General features: G+C 38.4%; 1 protein-coding gene across 4 annotated transcripts in view; it reads right to left on the minus strand.

The window, feature by feature from the left end:
• AKT3 (AKT serine/threonine kinase 3) overlaps window positions 1-24,153 on the minus strand; it is a 346,959-nt gene that overhangs the window by 116,090 nt on the left and 206,716 nt on the right. For all 4 annotated transcript variants that reach the window (XM_055147428.1, XM_055147432.1, XM_055147429.1 and 1 more), the window contains one exon: window positions 5,263-5,407. In XM_055147428.1, the coding sequence (XP_055003403.1) occupies window positions 5,263-5,407 (145 nt within the window). The remainder of the gene's footprint in view (window positions 1-5,262; window positions 5,408-24,153) is intronic.

Genomic DNA, 24,153 nt, shown 5'->3' on the forward strand with positions numbered 1-24,153 from the left:
TTTGCTATAAAACATTTTAAGGTGAGGTTATGGATAGTCAACAAAGAGTGAATTTAAAATGTCTGGGTATGATAAGTGGCCAACATGGTTTTCCTTTGGCATTTTAGTTGTGATGTTTAATGGAATCCTCTCTTTCAAATGAAACTATAGCTTCAATGTTTTGGAGGATTCTGCCTATGTTTTCCTCCTCCAAACTCTTGACAACATCTGAACCTTTTTTTATGTATGTTTAAATTACACATACATTTTTTTTCAGAATCAGGAGCGTGGGGTTGTGGAGATGACACAAAATGCTGGAACACAGGTTTTGCATGTGAGAGCCCAAAGTTTGATCATTGGGACTGCCTGGTCCTTTGGAACAATGCCAGGAGTAACTTCTGGGGACTAAGTCAAAGTAGCTCCTGAGCATAGCCAGGTATAGTTCACAAAACCAAAATAAATAAATAAAAAACAGGATCCTGCATAGAAAAAATTTTTCAAAACCTAAAACTAAACTATAAAAATTAAATTTTCTCATATGACAGTCCTGCCAGATAGGAGAATCGGTATAAACGATAGGTTCTTGTTTGAAACTGAATATTCCCTCCTGCAATTTTGTTCATATTTATTAAAAAAATTTCTTTTTCTTTCACTGGAAAGATGGTTCTCAATATCAAAAATTAAGTATTTAAGTTCTTTTGCTACATAAAACTAAATGAGTACATAAAAAATAAAAACTGTTCTGATACTAAATGTGTAACAATAGACAGTAATTACCTAGCTTTTACAAATAAATTGCAAAGTAGTGCAAAATGTTTTCATTATGTATAGCACTAAGGGAAAAGATATAATAATATTAGTTACTCTTGCAGTTCAAAGATTGGTTGTGTGGTAGAGGGGTTCTTAGTGGAGCAGTGTTCAAGATCTAAAACGCTAGAAGTTAAAAACATACATGTCAAACACGACCACAAAGGGACATTCAAACAGCAATATTTTAACTAAGATGAAAATATGGATACTCTAGAGAAAATTAATCCTCTAAAACTAACAACTTATAAGGGAAATATTTTACATAGTTGTACTTTTTTCTTTATATAATCTCTAACATGCCAAAGCCATCATTTGAATCTAAGAAATGCATGTAAATACGTAACAAGTACTTAATAAATGTATTATATTATACACATTAGAATGCAAGAAGAAAAGACCAATCCAATTGTTTTCATCTAAATTTAGTTTAAAAATATGAGTCCTAGGGGCTGGAGCTATAGCACTGTGGGTAGGGCATTTGCCTTGCACATGGCTGACCCGGGTTTGATTCTTAGCATCCCATATGGTCCCCCGAGGACCTCCAGGAGTAAATCCTGAGTGCATGAGCCAGGCGTAACTCCTGTGCATTGCCAGGTTGTGACCCAAAAAAGCAACAACAACAACAAAAGAATCCTAATATTTTAAAGAGGAATACAGTAACCTATCTGAAAGAATATAAAGATTACAGTATATTTGGGTCACAATACCCCCACGCACTTAGAATGTAAGAGTTAAACCAAATAAAACCCCATCTTTTAGAAGTAATGAGAGAGGCTCTCAAAAAGCCCAGCTTTCTGCCCACATCTCTATATAAACCACATTAGTTATGTATTTCTAATCAGTTAATTTCTACAATGGTGACTATGATACTCCTTCCTACTTGAGAAGACAGTGAAAGATCATTTCAGCAGACCAACTTTCTCTTTTCTATTTTTTCAGGTCATTTTCAATTATGGACTTTTGTTTAATAATAAAATTCAAAGAACCCATATCAGATTCAATGGGAAGGCAGGAAATATTGCTTATATTTTCTGACTAAATCATGAGATGATAACCAGCTGTATGCAGGAAGACCTGTATTTGTCACTGAAAATTAAGCAGAATTTTGATTTATTAGGCTAATGTTTTTTTTTTTTGACTTCTCACATGCATGAATAGGGAACAGAGAACAGCAGCCTGGCTGACCAAGATTAGGTACTTCAAATTTTCTAATCAAAATCTTTTGAAACATCATCTTTTAATTTAAACAAAAAATGGTAATTTGTATTTGACAGCAAGATCACTGCCTCATTTATATATCCCCAGTATCTTTTTCTTTCAAGAGTTTTTTTGTAGCCTACAATAGCATAGAATGTTTTTTCTTATTTATTTTATTATTACTGTGGTAATTGAAAAGTATTATGTTAATAGCAAAACCTCTCTACCACTGTCCTTGTAAGATATCTAGTCCATCCTATTCTTTCTAACCCTACTGTCATTCCACCCCCACATCTGGCAACCACAATATGTTGTTAAAGAGTCCAACAGTTCACATTACATTCACTGACATTCTCCCTCTCTGCTCCTTCATAGACCATATAATTGATATTGTTTGGCATTCATCCTTCAGTTTCTAGTTTCACTTAAAAAAAACAACCTCTTATTCTATGAAAGTGACAGCAAAATACATTAGTTCATCTTTTCTTATGGCTGAGTAGTATTCCGTTGTGTATATGTACCACAAATTCTTTATTCACTCATCTATGCCACAAATTCTTTAGCCATTCATTTGTGGTTGCCACAAATGAGTTGTTTCCATATCTTGCTATTATAAATAGTGCTGCAATTAACATAGATGTGCATATATCTTTTCAAATTAGTGATTCTGTGTACGTGGGAGAAATACCAAGGAGTGAAATCACTGGTCATATGGTAGTTCTATTTTTAATTTTTTTGAGAAGTCTCCATCTGTTTCCCATAGAGACTGACCCAGTTTAGAGTCCCACCAAAAGTGAATGAGGGTTTCTTGTTCACTACATCTCCACCAGAACTGATTGTTTCTGAACTTGTAATACAGGCCATTTCTACTAGTATGAGGTGATTTCTCATTGTCGTTTTGAATAGCATTTCCTGATAATCAATGAGGAACACTTTTTTCACATGCCTGTTTGCCATCTGTATGTTTTATTTCAATTAGCTAAGCATTTTCAATTTCTAGCTGCCTCAATGGCATATTATTATAGCATATTATTATAGCTAATCTTACTTAAGAGTAAGAATTTTAGCAGTTCCATTGGCTTAAACTAAGAATGTCATGTTACTAGTAGAATAATTTATAATTCAAAAGATAAGATCAATTGATACCTGTCTTTAAATTTATGAATACAGTCAAATTTGGAATTAATTGTATGCATGTGCACATAAGTGCAGAAGATTTCTTAATTTGAGAAGATAAGAAAAATACATATTTTTTAAATTTTGTAATGACTGAGATATAAGATTAAGTTGGTTTTTAAGAACAGCAAGACTCAAGTAAGTTTTCAAAAATATACTACAGGTTATCATGGATTTGGTTAAGATTCAACAAAGAGTATTATTCTAACTATAATAGAAATTTTGGATAAGGAAAATCTGAACTCATGCAAAGTTCAAAGAGTTACTTATTAATTTTGGTTTAATAAAAAAGCAAATCAGGGGACCACACCTGTCTCTATGTTTAGGGATTAAATAAGGTGCAGGGGACTGAACTCCAAGTCATCCATACGTAAGACTAATGCCTTATCTGCACTACCTTAAAAAGTTCTTAATCACTGCTAATACCAAAGCACATAATTATCTTAACAATTTATATTTCCACAGCAAAAGAATATTTGTATCCTTGTCTGTAGTACTGGGCTGGAGCGATAGCACAGCGGTAGGGCGTTCACCTTGCACGCAGCCGATCTGGGTTTGATTCCTCCACCCCTCTGAGAGCCTGGCAAGCTACCAAGAGTATCTCGCCTGAATGGCAGGACCTGGCAAGATACCCTTGGTGTATTCAACATGCCAAAAACAGTAACAACAAGTCTCACGATGGAGACGTTACTGGTGCCCACTCCAGCAAATTGATGAGCAAAGGGATGACAGTGACAGTTTGTAGTATTATTTATAATGACCAAAATATGAAATTAACAAAGTCCTATTTCATAAAATACCTATAATATATATATTCTCATTGAATACAATTCAACCATTAAAAAAAGGAGAAATTTTGCCTTCAGTTAAAAAAAAATTTAGTCACTGTGATTTACAATACTGCTAATGGTAGGGCTTCATGCATAAAACATTCCAACACACACCCTTCCACCAGTGTTTGCTTCCCTCCACTACTGTCCCAGTGTCAGCCCCTTTCCACCCCCCGGATAGATCCTGAAGAAATATGCTAAATTAAATAAAAATGAAATGAAAGACAATTTCTGTGAATTGTCTTTTTTAAAATTAATTTGTAAAATGAAAGACTGATCTTACTTATATGATAAATATGATAAACTAAACTTGCAAAAACTAATAAAACTAACTAGGTGGAAACTTACAGGTTACAAGAGGAAAATGAACTCCTACAAGGAGAAATGAGCACTCTCATATATAGGTGGTGAGTGTGGTCAGTATTGACTCAGAGGAGTGAAGCTAGACCTCTAAAATACTACAATACTGTAAACCCATGATAAAATTATAAAAAATTTAAAATTTGAGTTGCGAGACGGTTTGGATCACACCTGGCAGCGCTCAGGGACTGAATCTGGCTTTGTCCTATGCTGAGAAGTGACTTCTGGCCATGTTCGGGAGACCATATGTCATGTTGGGGATTTGAACTATGATTGTGATTCATCCAGCTAAACTGAAGGCAAGTACCTTAATTCCTGAACTATAACTGTCCCTTCAAAATTAAAGATATTTTAAAATTTTGTAAAGTTATTTTCCAACAAGAAGATTTATACTGTAACAAATACAGTTAAACATGATCAATGGCATATTCATTCACCATTTCTCTGAACACAATTTAATCTTAAAACACTGAATTTTACACACAAGACGTTCTTCCTTTCAACATTGTATAGCAATTAAAATTATAATTTCCATAGAGAAATTGTCACAAATTATTCTGAACCACTGATTGAAGAAAAAAACAGCTTTCTCACTGGCTCAAGATAAATCATTAGGATAATAAGTCATTGTATTTAAGATCATTCATTTTTTCATTGAATTTATTACCAAAATACTAAGCAAAAGTACAGCAGAGTTATTTCTGTTTCCACATTCAGAAGCACACAAAATGTCAAATGGAAAAGTGTGAACTTATTAGAGAAATAACTTATTTTCAAATTTCTAAAACGACATTAAAAATAACAAAGGTTAGGTAAAAATTGTGAAGTAGTATGATAGCACATAAGTCACAACTACCTGATAAGAACTATTAACATCTTAATACGTAATGCAATAAATTATCATTTCTACCTTTCTTTTATGATGAGTTGTAGATGCATCCATCTCTTCCTCCCCTATATTATCAATCTGTGAAGTTGGACTACAATTCATTCGCTCCTCTTCTTGCCTCTGAAGTCTGTCTGCTACTGCTTGGATAGCTTCCGTCCATTCTTCTCTATAAAAAACAAGAAAAATTTTTCCATTAATAGAAAATCATAAATAACCAAAATACTGCCCTTATGAAATATGAAATCATTTTCTAGCTACATTGAACTACTTGCAATTTTGTATTACTTGTATCACTTGTCATCCCGTTGATCTTCGATTTGCTTGAATAGGCCCCAGTAAGTCTCCATTTGTCCCTGTTTGGAGCTACTGCAGCCCAATGATACCTGCTTGCTCCAGGAAAAGGAAAAGCCTCAAATTGTTCATTCAGGGATTTGACTAAGAAATCTGACCATCTAGTTGGTGGGAGGTCAACGAGGTCTTCTGATGTCCCGTGGATTCCAGTCAGTAAGAGCTCTAGTCCAGTGGTCGTCTCTGAATCGCATTACATGACCAGCCCATCTGATTTTTGATGCCTTGGCAAACAAGACAGCATCCCTGATTCTTGACCGTCGATGGAGGTCAGAACTCCAGATTCCTTCTCTCACTTGAGTGAGACGTTACACTCTTATCATAGCTCTTTCGATTCCTCTTTGGGATACCCGAATAGTGTTCTCATCCTGTTTGTCTAGGGCCCAGGTCTCTGAGGCATATGTTAGTGCAGGAAGAACAGTGGAATAGAAAAGATGTGTCGGGAGTCGGAGGTTCTTCGTTCTCTTAACCACTTCTTCGATGCTCTTGAAGGCATTCCACGCTGTTCTCTTTCTCCTGTGCAGCTGTGGCACCAAGTCGTTCCTCATGTTGATTTCTTGACCCAGGTACACATTGCTGCTGCATTTGGAGATGTTCATTCCATTGAGAGCAAATGGAGCTTCAGGGACCAGTTCATTATTCATGAACATCGTCTTGTTGAGATTCAGCTGCAATCCGACCTTTCCACACCGGAGGTCTAAGTCGGCCAGCATTTGTGCCGCTTGGCTAATGTTTGGTGTTATGAGAACAATGTCATCAGCAAAGCGGAGGTGGTGTAATTGCCGACCGTCTATCTTCACTCCCATTCCTTCCCATTCCAGTCGTCACATGATGTTCTTGAGGGTGGCACTGAAGAGTTTCGGTGAAATGGTATCACTCTGCCGCACCCCTCTCTTTACATCAATGATCACTTCCTTGTACAATGGTAAGATCCTGGTGGTGAATCCACAATACAGCTCTCGGAGAATTTTGATATACTGAGTTTGAACGCCCTGTTTGGCCAGGGTTTTGATGACTGCCTCAGGCTCAACACAATTGAAGGCCTTCTTTAAGTCGATGAACATTAGACAGAGCGGCATCTTAAACTCTCGTGAAAGTTCAATGAGTTTGGTCACTGTGTGGATATGGTCTATTGTGCTGAATCCCCTTCGGAACCCGGCTTGCTCGCAAGGACATGGCTGTCCTTTGTCTAGTGTTCTGCCTATTCTATTCAGGATGACACAAGTGAACAACTTGAAGATGACAGACAGCAGGCGGATTGGGCGATAGTTGCCGATGTCGTGAATGTTTCCCTTGTAGAACAGAACGGTCCTACTGGTGTCCCACTGAGACGGAACGTTGCATTCAGACAGGTAGCATGTGAAGAGTGGACCCAGTGTATTGATGAGTACTGGCGACACATTCTTCAGGTGTTCGGGTCTGACCTTGTCCGGGTCAGGTGCTGTTCACGTCTTTACCAACGAAATGGCGTGTCGAATTTCAGAAGGGAGAATGTTGGGAACAACATATCCATCCTGCGGAATTTGGTATGTGGGCAGGTGGACATGGTTGTCAAAGATATCTGAGTAGAAGTCGTGAATAATCCTCTTCATTGCCTTTCTGGAAGATGTGCTAGGTCCATCGGGACGTCGGAGGGCAGTCATCTTGGTCTTATAGTTGGCGAAGGACAGGAGAGCGTTGCGAATACTTTTCCCCGCTTCTGCTGCATTGGCCAACACTGCTGCTCTTCTCTCTTTGAGGTCTTCCTTTATCGCATCTCTGCACAGCTTTGTGAGCTTAGACGGTAGCTTGTGGTTGCCTGAGGCTCACGCCAAACCACCTTGACGAATGAGCTCGAGAGTTTCCGAAGACAGGCGTCTGTTTGTGGCTTTCTCACTCTTGGCATTCTTCTCACAGTCATAGAGGTGCTGAACCAGTCGATCGTATTCCTCGTTGATGTTGTCAAGGAAGACATCTTCCCACTTTGCCGCAATAGTGCCAAAGAGCTCCCAGTTGGTGGTCATTCTGGGAGTTGTCTTCTTAGACTTAAATTTTTTTTTAAATAAATTTATTTATTTTTAATTAATGAATCACCATGAGGGTACAGTTACGGATTTATACACATCTGTGCTTATGCTTCCCCCATACAAAGTTCGGGAACCCATCCCTTCACCAGTGCCCATATTCCACCACCAGTAAACTCAGCATCCCTCCCATCCTCCCCAATCCCATCTCCCCCCCACCCCACCCTGTCACTGTGGCAGGGCATTCCCTTCTGTTCTCTCCCTCTAATTAGCTATTGTGGTTTGCAATAAAGGTGTTGAGTGGCCACTGTGCTCAGTCTCTAGCCCTCATTCAGCCCGCAACTCCCTTCTCCCACATGGCCTTCGACTACATTATAGTTGGTGATCCCTTCTCTGAGTTGCCCTTTCCCCAGAATATGAGGCCAGCCTCCTAGCCATGGAGTCAACCTCCTGGTAGTTGTTTCTACAATTCTTGGGTGTTAGTCTCCCACTCTGTTATTCTATATGTCATAGATGAGTGCAATCTTTCTATGTCTGTCTCTCTCTTTCTGACTCATTTCACTTAGCATGAAACTTTTCATGCCGATCCACTTAAATAAAAAATTTGTGACCTCCTTTTTTCTAACAGCTGCATAGTATTCCATTGTATAGATGTACCAAAGTTTCCTCAACCAGTCATCCGTTCTAGGGCATTCGGGTTTTTTCCAGATTCTGGCTATTGTAAACAGTGCTGCGATGAACATACATGTGCAGATGCCATTTCGATTATACTTTTTTGCCTCTCTGGGATATATTCCCAGCAGTGGTATTGCTGGGTCAAATGGGAGCTCAATTTCTAATTTTTTGAGAATCGCCCATATTGTTTTCCAGAAGGGCTGAACCAGTGGGCATTCCCACCAGCAGTGTAGAAGGGTCCCTTTCTCTCCACATCCTCTCCAACAGCGGTTGCTTTTGTTCTTTTGGATGTGCGCTAGTCTCTGTGGTGTGAGGTGGTATCTTGTGGTTGTTTTGATCTGCATCTCTCTGATGATTAGTGATGTAGAGCACTTTTTCATGTGCCTTTTGGCCATTCGTATTTCTTCTTTGGTAAAGTTTCTGTTCATTTCTTCGCCCCATTTTTTGATGGGGTTGGATGTTTTCTTCTTGTAGAGTTCAACCAGTGCTTTATATACCATTGATATCAACCCCTTATCTGATGGGTATTGTGTAAATATCCTTTCCCATTCTGTAGATAGTCTTTGGGTTCTGGTCACTGTATCTCTTGCAGTGCAAAAGCTTTTTAGTTTAATGTAGTCCCATTTGTTGATCTCTGTTTTTACTAGATTGCTTAGTTCTGTGTCACCTTTGAAGATACCTTTATCTTCGATATCGTGGAGGGTTTTGCCGACCTTGTCTTCAATGTACCTTATGGTTTGGGGTCTAATGTTGAGGTCTTTAATCCATTTTGATCTGACTTTTGTGCATGGTGTCAGGTCAAGGTCTATGCCCATTTTTTTGCATGTGGTTGTCCAGTTGTGCCAGCACCATTTGTTAAAGAGGCTTTCCTTGCTCCACTTCACATCTCTTGCTCCCTTATCAAAGATTAGATGATCATACATTTGGGGTTGTGTGTAAGGGTATTCCACCCTGTTCCATTGGCTTAGACTTAAATTTTGCAGACTTTTCTCCCTGCTCTGTGAAGTAGAATTTCGCACGAAGGAGATGGTGGTCCGATCCCATTTGGAATTTTGGGACAACGGCGACATCGGTCAGGCAAAACCTTCGATTGAATATGATGTGGTCAATTTCATTGTGGAACTGTCCACCGGGAGACTACCATATCCAGCGTTTAAATTCGGCCTTCTGGAACTGTGAGTTACCATGGATGGTCTTGGCTGATATGAGGAATTCAGACAGTCTCTCACCCTGATCTTTCCATTCTAGGCCATGTGTCTCAATGTGGAGTTCTTCGGGCGACATTCTCAGACATATCTTGGCATTAAAATCACCAACAATGATCCTGTAGAAGGTGTGGTCTTCTTTATAGAACTTCTCCAGTTACATGTAGAACCGCTCAATTTCTTCTTCATTGTAGTAATTTTGTAAGACCTAACTATTTTGCTGGATATCACATAACCTGTGGCTTTCTGTCTCTTTTTTCCCAATGTCAAGACTATTTCCTTGCATCTCCTTCCATCATTCGGGTAAATATTAAATTATCTTGTACATCCTTATTCACAGATCCTTGGGTCTCCCTTTCAAATTTTATATCATTTATCTTATTATACTGTTGTACTCTATGGATACTTACCATTTTGTTTATAATATCTTTTATGCTTATTCTCAATACCATCATTTCCCTTTTTACCGTAATATCTACCATGTGCATGCCTATATAGTTTAACTATAACACATTAGGTAATTTCTGTCATTAGCCAACTGAAAATATATTGAAAAGCTGGACAAATGTTAAAAACAAGGAAGATAGGTATCACAGAGGCTTAAGACTGTGAAGAATTAATGGGAACAAATATTATAGAAGAATGAAATCCAGTGAGACACACCCTCAAATATATGATCATCTAATCTTTGATAAGGGAGCAAGAAATATAAAGTGGAGCAAGGAAAGCCTCTTTAACAAATGGTGCTGGCAAAACTGGACAGCTACATGCTTAAAATATGGGCTCAGACCTCTACCTAAAACCATGAACAAAAGTCAGATCAAAATGGATTAAAGACCTTAACATCAGACCAGAATCCATAAGGTATATTGAAAAGGTCAGCAAAACCCTCTACAACATTGAAACTAAAGGTATCTTCAAAGCTGAAATGCCACTGACCAAGCAAGTGAAAGCAAAGATAAACAAATGGGACTATCTAAACTAAGAAGCTTCTGCACCTGAAAAGAAACAGTGACCAGGATACAAAGACAGCAACTGAACAGGAAAGGATATTCACCCAATACCCTTCTGAAAAGGGGTTAATATCAAGGATACACAAGGCACTGGTTGAACTCTACAACAAGAAAATGTCCAATCCCATCGAAAATGTGGCAATGAACTGAACAGAAATTTTCTCAAAGAAAAAATTACAATGGCCAAAAGGAACATGGAAAAAATGTTGTTCATCACTAATCGTCAGGGAGATGAAGATCAAAACAACAATGAGATATCACCTCACACCACAGAGACTGGAACATATTCACAAGAACAGTATTGGAGTGGAGAAAGGGACTCTTCTTCATTGTTGGTGGGAATGCCGACTGGTCCAGTCTTTTTGAAAAATAATACGGACGTTTCTCAAAAAACTAGAAATTGAGTTCCCATTTGACCCAGCCATACCACTTTTGGGAATACATCCCGAGGGTGTAAAAAAAGCACAGTAGAAATAACATCTGCACCTGTATGTTCACTGCAGCATTGTTCACAATAGCCAGAATTTGGAAACAACCCAAGTGCCCGAGAACAGATGATTGAGTAAAGAAACTGTAGATACATCTACACAATGGAATACTATGCAGCTGTTAGCAAAGATTAAGTCATGAAATTTGCTTATAAGTGGATGGACATGGAGAATTATAATGCGAAGTAAAATTAGTCAGAAACACAGGGACAGACACAGGATGACTGCCCTTATTTGTGGAATATGAAATATCATAATATGAGACTAACACCCAAGGACAGTAGAGACAAGGGCCAAGAAGATTGCTCCACCGTTGGAAGCCTGCTTTATAAGCTGGGGGAGAAGGCAGCTGGGATAGAGAAGAGATCACCAAGTCAATGATGGCTGGAGGGGTTGCTTGGGATGGGAGATGTGCACTGAAAGTAAATAAAGCAGATAAAGGACCAAACATGATGGCCTCTCAGTATCTGTATTGCAAACCATAATGCCCATAAGTAGACAGAGAGTACGGGGTAAATTGTCTGCCACAGAGGCAATGGGAGGGATGGAATGGCAGGGAGTGATACTGGGAACACTGGTGGTGGAAAATGTACACTGGTGGATGGACGGGTGTTTGATCATTGTATGACTGAAACTCAAACATGAAAGTTTGGTAACTTTAGCTCACGGTGACTCAACTGAAAAAAAAAGAGAGAGAAATACAGTGATATTATTCTCTGTTATCTCTAGGTGTAAAATTCTAGAATATGTTCATGTAGCACTGTAGCACTATAGTCCATTGATTTATTATAGTTCATTGATTTGCTCAAGTGGGCACCAGTAATGTCTCCATTGTGAGACTTGTTGTTACTGTTTTTGGCATATTGAATATGCCACAGATAGCTTGCCAGGTTCTGCCGTGCGGGCGGGATACTCTTGGTAGCTGCTGTGCTCTCCAAGAGGGACGGAGGAATCAAAACCTGGGTCAGCCGAGTGCAAGGTAAACGCCCTACGTGCTGTGCTATCACTCCAGTCCAGAATATGTTCCTAAGATGTTGAAATCTGTAGTAACTCTAAAAGCTGAAAGTCATGATTAGCCACTGTATTTTAGGTTGACAACCCACAGAACTTCACCCAAACTTTTAAAAAGAGGGTACGAGAAGTATATGGGCTTACCTATTTAGAGTTACTTTTTATGAATGAAGTCTAGATAATTAAATTATTGAAGGCCTTCATAGTGGAAAACATTTACTTTTGCTAGTCTCCAAGTTGGCTGTTAAAGTAAATAAAATCATCAAATAAATATTTTCTTTACACACACACACACACACACACACACACACACACACACACACTTGTGTTGGGCCATATTTCCCTGACTCTGCACTCAGGAATCACTCCTGGTAGTGACTGGGAGACTATACGGGGTGCTGGGGAACTGATCCCAAGTTGACCACATGCAAGGCAGATGGTATTATTTCTTTGGCCCAGTAACTTCTCTCAAGACTTAAAGCTGTCTCTCTACCTTTTTATGCACATAATTCAAGAGTAATTAAAAAATAAGTACACAGAGTCAAGACCATGTGTTCAAAATCAGAGACAAAAAGGACAACAAGAATCATATTCACTGAAGCTTTAGGTGATGTGGAGTTATCCGAAAGAAACTGAAAAAAAAAAGTTATTATTATGTTCAAGAAAAGACTGGAGACTTCATTAGGGAACTAAAAATGTAAAGATAAAAAAATGGAAATTCTAAAATTTAAAAATGAAACATTTATGTCTGTGAGCACTTAAACGTTTTAACAGTAATGTAGGCTTAGTATTAGGGGAAACCATTCAAGTCAAAAGATTATCATAAAATAGCTGGATGGAAACATGAAGAGATAAGGTAGTAGAAAATTAAAATAGATGTGGATATAATGTAAGACAAATGAAGCAGTGAGAAAGAAATGAAGCAGTAAGAAAATCTCTACATCATGAATATCTAAAGGAGGTTAAAAAAGGGAATAAAGTATTTGAGGAGATAATGATTGATATTTTAAAAACTTGCCTTAAGAAAATCAGGTACATAAAGGTGTTTCTGAGGAATGATAGAGCCAGATATCCAAATGATAGAGTCAATAACACTGAAATCAAGAAACCCAAATGCTAACAACTGGACTTTGAATAGTGTCTGTCAGGAGGGCAGGCTTTGGAAGTAGGGAGTAGGAGGTGGGGTGCAGGATGGGTGGGATACGGGAAGGAACCTGGAAACCTGGAGGGAAATTGTTCCTGATGGTGTGATCAGTGCTGCAATGTTAATGTCTAAATTCAACTATTAGTAACTCTGTAAACAAGGTAAGGAGGGGGGAGGGAGGGAGGGAAGAAGGAAGAAGGAAGGGAGGGAAGAAGAAAGAAGGAAGGGAGGGAAGAAGGAAAAAGGAAGGGAGGGAAGAAGGAAGAAGGAAGGGAGGGAGGAAGGAAGGAAAGAAGGAAGGAAGGAAGGAAGGAAGGAAGGAAGGAAGGAAGGAAGGAAGGAAGGAAGGAAGGAAGGAAGGAAGGAAGGAAGGAAGGAAGGAAGGAAGGGAGGAAGGAAGGAAGGAAAGAAGGAAGGGAAGGATGGAAGGAAGAAAGGAAATTGGACAATAAGTTAAACTTTTACTTCCATGCATATTCCACAAAAGACTAAAAATCCCAACCAAACACATTAGAAATAATTAACCACTACAGAAAATTATCAGAGTACAAAGTCAAATTGTACAACAAAAATATTTTATGTTTACCTGGGTGGTGCTCAGGGCTTACTACTGGCTCTGTGCTTAGATATCATCCTGGCAGGAGTTGGGGGACAATATGGGGTGCTGGGAAAATGAAACCACATTGGCCATGTGCAAGGCAAGCATCCTATCAACCTTCTGTACTATCACTCCCAGGGCTGTATCCAATGGTGCTCAGGTGCATCAAGTGGTGCTGGGTATCAAACTGCAAGGCATGTGACTTAACTAGTGTACATTATCTCTGGATCTTTAACTTTTTTTCATAACCCGATAAAATACTAAATAAAAATCAGTAGACATGCAGTAACACTACTGAATACCTTGATATAATTAATATTAAAAGAATACACCTAAAAGTAGCAGAGTACACATTTCAAATGCACATGGTACATTCATCAGCAGAGAACATATTCTGGATTATAGGAGACTTGGCAGGATTAAAAAAATACATCATTAGTCTGATCACAGTACCACTGATTAGAAATCAGTAACAATAAGAGAATCAGAAAAACTTCCAAGTATCTAAGAATAATATATCTCATAATTAATTTAAAGCAAAGCTCACAAATCTTGTTAGAGAAAATTATAATGAATGAGAATAAAACTGAACTTCTCAGATTTAAGTTCCCAGTACAATGTTTTGTATAGACAGGTTAAGTTTTACTTTTAAAGTGCCTCAAGTATAGGGAAGAGAAGGAAAGAAGAAGTGGGGGAGGGGGAGAAGAGACAGATGAGAAGTAATGGGGGCCAAGTCAGGAGATTCAGATACAAAGGTGGTGTTAAGGAATGAAAGAGCCAAATTCCCAAACCAGAGAGTCAACAGCAATGAAATCTAGAGACCCAAATCTTCATAACTTAATTTACAAAGGTGCCTGTCAAGAGGGCAGATTGGGGGTGGGGGCTGGGGGCAGGGTTAGAGGTGGGAGGGGTGGGGATATGGCACAGAATCTAGGAACATTAGTAGTGGGAGTTTGACACTGGTGCTGGCATCAATGCTGTAAATTGAAAAGAAAATTAAAGCTAAATCATGAAAAAGAAATGCACTGTTTAATCTTTCTCTAGGAGGCTGCCTGACAGAAGTAGGTCTAGCTTTAATCAACATGTGAATAGTAAAAGGAACAGGGCTTGAGGCCACTGAAAACAAAGGATATGGTTTGGATTAACAATACATTCACCCTAATTCCTCTTTCTGGTTTAGCATACAATGAGCAGGAAAAAACCAGTAACTCTCCCAGGGACAGAAGTAACTGGAAGAAGCTGTCAAAGCAGGACTGTTTTTTCTCTTTCAACTATCTGAAAGCATGGACTAGGTCAAGATAAAGTAGATGCAAGAAGGTAGAGTATAAAAGACAGTTGGGTGGCTAGCTGCTGCCTTGGACACTTGTACAGCAGATAGGATGACAAAACTCAGCTGCCTCTTCCTCAGAGGGTTAAGAGAAAAATTGAATGTATATCTAATATTACACTTTTTTTTCTCTGGGAACTGCTCATGACATTGGTTTCTGTTACTCCCATTCAGAGAACTTATGGGACCCAACATAAGCTCGAGGCCCTGGGGTGGGAAGGGGAGGCCTGAAGGGAGATGGGGGGCTATGAATGAAAAACAGCTATTCTTAGAGTGGGCCCAGAACATGCAGTAATATAGAAAGGCACTAGATGGGGCAAGAGATTATGCGCTCCAGAAAATAAAAACCCAAAGGTCCAGCTAATTGAAAATTGACATACATAAAGAAGAGACGTCCAAAGAAAGCTACATCCACAGAAAAGGTTTGAGACACTCAGAGAGTTTCTAGCTGGGTTGAATCGGTTGACTGGTCTTTACAGTAAATTGAATGAGGTAATGTTGTTTTCAAACTGGAAGATTGTAATATGAACTTGCAAGGCAATAAAAAAAATAGGTGCAGATGACTGTATCAATTGTATCAATGGAACAAAATGAATCTCTAGGAGCATATTCTAAGTAAATAGGTAGATGAACTATCAGAGAAAGAATTCAAATTAACCATCAGATACACAGTGTTTGTAATAAAATAATATATAAAAAGCAAAATTATCAATAGAAAATATATTAAAAATAAAATTCTTGTAATTTGACAATAACTGAATACAATACTGACTAGTTAGATATCTCGATAAAATAATCAGCAAATTAAAAGAAAACATTATTTGAAATAGTTTATATAAGTAAGTTACTTATATTCTTATTTACTTATATAAACCAGTGCAGCAGGTAGGGCGTTTGCCTTGCACCCGGCCGACCTGGGTTTGATTCCTCTGGCCCTCTCGGAGAGCTCAGCAAGCTACCAAGAGTATCTTGCCCTCACTGTAGAGCCTGGCAAAGGACCCATGGCGTATATTCGCTATGTCAAAAACAGTAACAAGTCTCACAATGGAGATGTTACTGGTGCTCACTCGAGCAAATCGATGAGCAATGGGATGACACTGACAGTGATACAGTTTATGTAAGATAGCCAGAGAAAAATAATGATGAAAGGAGTAAATAAAGCCTAAAGAACATATGAAAAGAACCATGACATGAACTATTAAAATGTATGATGGAGGTCTAAGAAGAGAATGAGAGAAGCAAAAAGGATAGCTGCTGAAATAATGACCAAAAAATCCCTCAAATTTGGATTAGAAAACAATGCAAGTTTTAATTACACTATACCAAAATATGCCTAGAGTAAGACACATTAAAGTCAAATTATCAAGAACCAAATAGAGAAAACTTTTAAAGCAACAAGATAAAAGCAATTCCTCAACTACATGGGTCTACTAATATGCTACTAGTATTTTAGTCCTCAATAATTTTTAAAATTAATTCCTCAATTGGGGCTGGAGTGACAGCACAGCGGGTAAGCGGGTAGGGCGTTTGCCTTGCATGCAACCGACCAGGGTTCGATTCCCAGAATCCCATATGGTCACCTGAGCACCACCAGGAGTGACCCAAAAAGCAATAATAATAATAACAATAATAATGATAATAATCATAATTATAATTCTTCAATATCTCAATATTATTCAATAAAAAATTAGCTTATTCATCAACTAAAAAATCAGAAGCCAGGAGAAGGGGATAATATATTTTCAAGGCAAAATGTTGAAGGATAAACTGCCAACCAAGCATATAATATCCAGAAAAACTATCCTTTAAAAATACAGGAGAAAAAAATAGACCTTCACAGGCAAAAACAAAAGCTGGAGAAATCTATTGCCACTAGAACTTACAGAAAATGCTGAAAACAAGTCCTTTACAAGTTGAAAAAATGGGACTAGTCAGAAACGCACAAAAATATATAAAGCTTATTGGTAAGCATAAAATTTATGAACAAATATAGAATACTTACATAAGTAACAATGGATTGCAAATCACTTTTAATTATGGCATAATAGTTAAAAGGCAAACATGAAAAACTTTTAGTACAAAAACTAAATTAATGCATAGTTTAAAAGCTATGATTTGGGGGGCCAAGAAGATAGCTCAAAAGGCTGTAGTGGAAGTGGGAGCTCTAGGTTTGAGTCCAGCACCACATAGTCCACGGAACACCACTGAAGAAGCAACCCCTGGGCAACCAGGCCCCTGGCAGCACTGCCTGGTGTGCACTACCCAATCAATTTTTTTAAGGATGTAAATTTAATTTTCAGAATAAAAAGAGGGCTCTCAAAAGCAGGAGAAATTTATTCTTACCATTGGACTGATCAACCAGATCTAAAATAAACAAGGGGTCAAAAGTTTTAAACAAGGATTTGGGTCTAATAGACATTTATTTACAAATTCTTCCACTTCTCCCCCTGCCCCACCAATGGTAAAAATGGTAAATATTCTTCTTCAGTGATTGGGAATTTCTCCAAGAGAGACCTCAGGATGGAACACAAAACAAGTGTCACCAAAGTCATGAAGATGGGTATCATATCAAGTATCTTTTCAAATTGTAATGCTATCAAGGTAGAAAATAAACATAAAAGAAAAACTGGTAAAATTCACATCTGTAAACCAAACAATATATTACTGAAAATTAATGCTCAAGGAGGAAATTTTTAAAAAGCTAAAATATTTCATAAAAAAGGAATAAAGGGTCAGAGCGATAGTGCAGCAGGTAGGGGATTTGCCTTACACGTGGCTAACAAAAGTTCAATGCACAGCCCCTATATGGCAGCCCCTGAGATTGCCAAGAGTGATCCCTGAGCAGAGAGCCAGGAGTAAATCCTGAGCACTGTCAGGTGTGAGCCCAAACAAATGACAGAAAACTAAGGAAGACATTAGCTATCAACCAAAAGTATCAATAAGAGGACATTTACAGCAACATATATGTCGAAAAAGAAGAAAAGTTCCAAGTAATGTAATTTCACATATTAAGTAACTATAAAAAAAACCAAATTAAACCCAAAATAAGTAAAAGAAAATAATCAAAATTAGTGGAAGCTGAAAGACAGAGATAAAAGAATTTAATTCAAAAGAATAATAAAACCAAGAGCCAAGTTTCTGAAAGAATGAAGGAGTGTAGCAAGCCCTTAGCTACACTCATGAAGGAAAAAAACATTAAAAGTAAAGTTAACAATGGGCATCTTAGAAATACAAAAAAAATGTAAGAAACTACAATGAGTAACTTCATAGCACCAAATAAGATGATGCAGAATAAATAATTTTTATAATCTTATATGCAATACTGAATCAGGAGGAAATAATAAATCTAACAGAATAATTACGATCAAAGAATCCATAATCAAAACTTTCCTTCAAGGGGCTGGAGTGATAGCACAGTAGGTAGGGCGTTTGCCTTGCACGCGGCCGACCCCGGTTCGAATCCCAGCATCACTGGGATGCTTCCTGAGTGCATGAGCCAGGAATGACTTCTGTGCATTGCCAGGTGTGATCGAAAAAGCAAAAAAAAAAAAAAACTTTCCTTCAAAACAAAAATTCAGATCTAGATGGGTTTATTACTGAGTTCTAATAAACCTACAAAGAACTATTACCTATCCTTCTGAAGCTCTTCCCCCAAAATTCAAAGAGAAATTCTTTCAAATATTTTTTACAAGGTTACCGAAACCAGATAAAAAAATCACACAGAGAACACAACTGACAAAAATCCTTGATAAGCACAGACATAAAGATTCTAAACTAAATTCAAGCAAACTAAATTCTATAAGATAAAAAAGATTGTAGATTACCAAGTGGGTTTTACTCCAGAGATGAAAGGATGGGTCAACATATGAGAATCAATGTGACATATATCATCAACAAAAGGAACATTAATTATTATATGTCTATGCTGAGCGAAATGAGTCAGAAGGAGAGAGTCAGACATAGAATAATTGCACTCATTTGTGGGATATGAAAAAAACATTCTATGAGACTAATAGCCAGGACAAGTAAAAACAAGGACCAGGAGGATTGCTCCAAGGAAGGAAGAAAAATAAAACCCTAAAAAGTTAGGTGTAAAGTTACAATGAGTATCTCAGAAATATAAAAAAATCATGAGACTTACAATGAATAACTTCATAGCACCAAATAAGAGGATGTGGAAGAAATAATGGGAGAGATAAAGGAGAAAGAGGGAGAGGGAAAGGGTGAGGGGAGGGGGGAGAGAGAAAAAAAGAGTAGTGTCAGAGATTGAGGAAGGCTGCAGGGACAGGGTGGGGGGAACTGAGGACATCGGTAGTGGGAAATATATAGACAATGGTGAAGGGATGTTAATTAGATAGCAAAGCAGGTAGGGCATTTGCCTTGCATGCGGCCGACCCAGGTTGGATTCTTCCGTCCCTCTTGAAATGCCCAGCAAGCTACTGAGAGTATCCTACCTGAACGGCAAAACCTAGCAAGCTAACCATAGCGTATTGCATATGCCAAAAACAGTAACAAGTCTCACAATGGAGATGTTACTGGTGTCTGCTCGATCAAATCGATGAGCAATGGGATGAGAGTGATACGATGACAGGTGAAGGGATGAGTGTTAGAACACTGTATGACTGAAACGCAATATAAACAATTTTTTGACATATATCTCAAAATTTAAATATAAATATGATCAAATCAAGAAAAATAAGAGACATAAACCAGGAGGAGTGCCTGAGAGTAAGGAAGTATTCTTTCTAGAAAAAAGCCATTATCATCGACTTAGCTCATCCAGAATCCACTCTTGCAGCAAGAGGGAATAAGGATAGAGAACTGGAAGTTCCACCTCTATAATTCCATAGCAATATGGAGAAACAGTGAAAATCCCCAACACAAGGAGAGGATGAAGAAAAGATTCCAGAAGCCCCAACAGGGGTTACCCACAAATAAGATCTCTCAGATAAAGAATTCAGAGATGAAATCTTGAAGATGTTCAACGAACTCAAAGTAACCATGGATCAGACATCCAATAAATAAATGGAGGATATGAAAGAAACAATGGAACGGTCCACCAAGAAAATACAGGAAGAAATGAGAGCAGAAATTTCAAAACTACAAACAGAAGTGACATGAATAAAGGAATCGGTAGATGAAATAAAAAACTCAGTAGGTGCCCTCAACAGTAGAATGGCTACAGCCGAAGACAGAATCAGTGAGCTTGAAGATGAGCTGCAGAGAGCTTACAGACAACAACAAATAATAGCAAAAGACCTCAAAATAGCTCTAGGGCGAATCAGAGTCCTAGGGGATGACCTCAAAAGGAACAATGTAAGAACCATTGGAGTACCAGAAAGACAGGGAAATAACTCCAATGAAAAAACCACAGTTAAAGACATCATTGTTGAGAAATTCTCAGAGCTGGAGAATGCAGGCATCTAGATCCAAGGAGCCTGAAGGGTACCAGCTAAAAGAGACCTAATAAAAAGACTCCAAGTCACATCATAGTCAGAATGATGGATGTCATGGATAGAAACACAATACTGCAAGCAGCAAGGTCAAAGAAGGAAATTACATATAAAGGAGCATCTATTAGATTTACAGCAGACCTATCAGAGGAAACCCTCTGAGACCGAAGACAATGGTGGGATATAGTGAAAAAACTCAATGAAATGAATGCCTGACCAAGAACGCTTTATCCGGCTAACCTCTCACTCAAACTCGAAGGAACCATACATTATTTCATGGCTAAACAACAGCTCAGAAACTCCATAGACTCAAAACCAAACTTAAAAGAAGAACTAAAGAGGCTACTGTAAGACAAGAAAAAAGCCCTACAATAACAACAAACCCTACAGAAAGATACAACAGAAAGATACAACAGAAATCAATGAAATTCTAAAGATCAACAGAGACTACTTTGAAAGTCTGTATGCCACGAAACAAGAGAACCAAAAAGAAATGGATAAATTCCTTGATTCCTACAATCTCCCAAGACTGAACCAAGAAGACTTGGAATACCTGAAACAGACCCATTAATATCAAGGAAATTGAAACTGTAATCAAAAGGCTTCCCCAAAACAAAAGCCCAGGTCCAGATGGATTCACTAGTGAATTCTTCCAAACATTTAAAGAGGATCTGTGCCAGTTCTCCTCAAGCTTTTCCAGGAAATTGAAGAAACAGGAACTCTCCCAAACAGTATCTATGAGGCACATATCTCCCTAATACCAAAAGCAAAGACACCACTAACAAAAAAAAAATAAAAAACATAGAACAATATCCCTGATGAACATGGATGCGTACAAGATCCTCAACAAAATATTAGCAAATAGAATCCAACAACTCATCAAAAAGATCATACACCATGACCAAGTGGGATTTATCCTGGGGATGCAAAGGTAGTTTAACATTTAGAAATCAATCAACATAATCCATCATATCAACAAAAGTTAAGATAAAAACTACATGATCATATCAATAGATGCAGAGAAGGCATTTGACAAGATCAAACAGCCGTTTATGGTGAAAACTCTCACCAAAATGGGTTTTGAAGGAACTTTCCTCAAGATAGTCAAAGCCATCTACCACAAGTCTACGGCAAGCATTATCTTCAATGGGGAAAAACTAAGAGCCTTTCCTCTAAGATCAGGAATAAGATAAGGATGCTCACTCTCACCACTTCTGTTCAATATAGTACTGGAAGTACTTGCGATAGCTGTTAGTCAAGAAAAAGATATTATGGGCATCCAGATAAGAAAGGGAGAAATCAAGCTCTCACTATTTGCAGATGATATGATACTATATCTAGAGAATCCTAAAGCCTCTACCAAGAAACTGTTAAAAACAATAGACTTGTACAGTAAAGTCGCAGGCTATAAAATCAATACCCAAAAGTCGACGGCCTTCCTATAAGCAAATAATGAGACAGAGGAAAGTGACATGACAAAAGCAATCCTGTTCACAACCATTCCCTAGAAAATCAAGTACCTTGGAATGGGCTTAACTAAGGAAGTAAAGGACCTATACAAAGAAAACTATAAAGCGCTACTCCAGAAATAAAAAGAGGACATGAGGAAATGGAAACATATCCCCTGCTCATGGATAAAGAGAATCAACATTGTGAAAATGGCAATACACCCCAAAGCATTATACAGATTCAATGCGATCCCTATAAGAATACCCATGAAATTCTTCAAAGAAATGGATCAAGTAATCTTGAAATTCATATGGAACAACAAATGCCCAAGAATTGCTAACGCAATGCTTGGGAAAAAGATGATGGGAGGCATCACCCTCCCCAACTTTAAACTCTACTACATAGTGGTAACAATTAAAACAGCATGGTACTGGAACAAAGGCAGAGCTGCAGACCAATGGAAGACGGTGGAACATCCCTACACACAACCCCAAATGTATCATCATCTAATCTTTGATAAGATAGCAAGAAATGTGAAGTGGAGCAAGGAAAGCCTCTTTAACAAATGATGCTGGCATAACTGGACAACCACATGTGAAAGAATGGGCTTATACCCTGACCTAACATCATGCACAAAAGTCAGATCAAAATGGATTAAAGAGCTCAACATCATCACAGCGGGTAGGGCGTTTGCCTTGCACATGGCTGACCCAGGTTCGATTCCCAGCATCCCATATGGTTCCCCGAGCACTGCCAGGAATAATTCTTGAGTGCATTAGCCAAGAGTAACCCCTGTGCATTGCCGGGTGTGACCCAAAAAGCAAAGCAAAACAAAACAAAACAAAACAAAACAAAACAAAACAAAGAACTCAACATCAGACCACAATCCATAAAATACATTGAAGACAAGGTCAGAAAAACCCTCCACGATATTGAAGCTAAAGGTATCTTCAAAGATGACATGCAACTGACCAACCAATTGGAAACAGATGAACAAATGGGACTATATTAAACTAAGAAGCTTCTGTACTGCAAAACATACAGTGACCAAAATACAAAGACAATCTACAGAATGGGAAAGGATATTCACCTAATACCCATCAGATAAGGGGTTGATATAAAGAGTATTTAAGGTACTGGTTGAACTCTATAAGAAGAAAACATCGAACGCCATCAGAAAATGCAGCAAAGAAGTGAACAGAAACTTTCTCAAGGAAGAAATACAAATGGCCAAAAGGCACATGAGAAAATGCTCTTCACCACTAATCATCAGGGAGATGCAGATCAAAACAACTATGAGATACCACCTCACACCACAGAGACTGGCACACATTAAAAAGAACATAAGCAACTGGTGTTTTCGTGGATGTAGGGAGAAAAGGACCCTTTTACACTACTGATGGGAATGCCGACTGGTTCAGCACTTTTGGAAAACAATATGGATGTGTCTCAAAAAATTAGAAATTGAGCTCCCATTTGACCCAGAAGTACCACTCCTGGGAATATATCCCAGAGATGCAAAGAAGTATAGGCGAGGGCTGGAGCGATAGCACAGTGGGTAGGGTGTTTGCCTTGCACGAGGCCAACCCGGGTTCGATCCCCGGCATCCCATATGGGCCGCCAAGCACTGCCAGGAGTAATTCCTGAGTGAAGAGCCAGGAGTCAGCCCTGAGCATCGCTGGGTGTGACCCAAAAAGCAAAAAAAAAAAAAAAAGTATAGTCGAAATGACATCTGCACTTGTATGTTCATCACAGGACTGTTTATAATAGCCAGAATCTGGAAAAAACCCAAGTGACTGAGAACAGATGACTGATTAAAAAACTCTGGTACATCTACACAATGGAATACCATGCAGCTGTTAGAAAAGATGAAGTCATGAACTTTTCATATAAGTGGATCAACATGGAAAATATCATGCTAAGTGAAATGAGTTAGAAAGAGAGAGACAGACATAGAAAGATTGCACTCATCTGTGGAATATAAAATAACAGAATGGGACACTAACACCCAAGAATAGTAGAAATAAGTATAAGGAGGTTTGCTACAGAGCTTGGAAGTCAGCCTCACACGCTGGGGGAAAGGCAGCTCAGATAGAGACGGGAACACCAAGTAAAGGGTGGTTGGAGGACCTGCTCGGGATGGGAGATGCGTGTTGAAAGTAGACTATAGATTGAACACAATGGCCACTCAATACCTC

The sequence above is a fragment of the Sorex araneus genome, chromosome 9, assembly GCF_027595985.1.
Source record: "Sorex araneus isolate mSorAra2 chromosome 9, mSorAra2.pri, whole genome shotgun sequence".
Taxonomy (NCBI): Eukaryota; Metazoa; Chordata; class Mammalia; order Eulipotyphla; family Soricidae; genus Sorex; species Sorex araneus.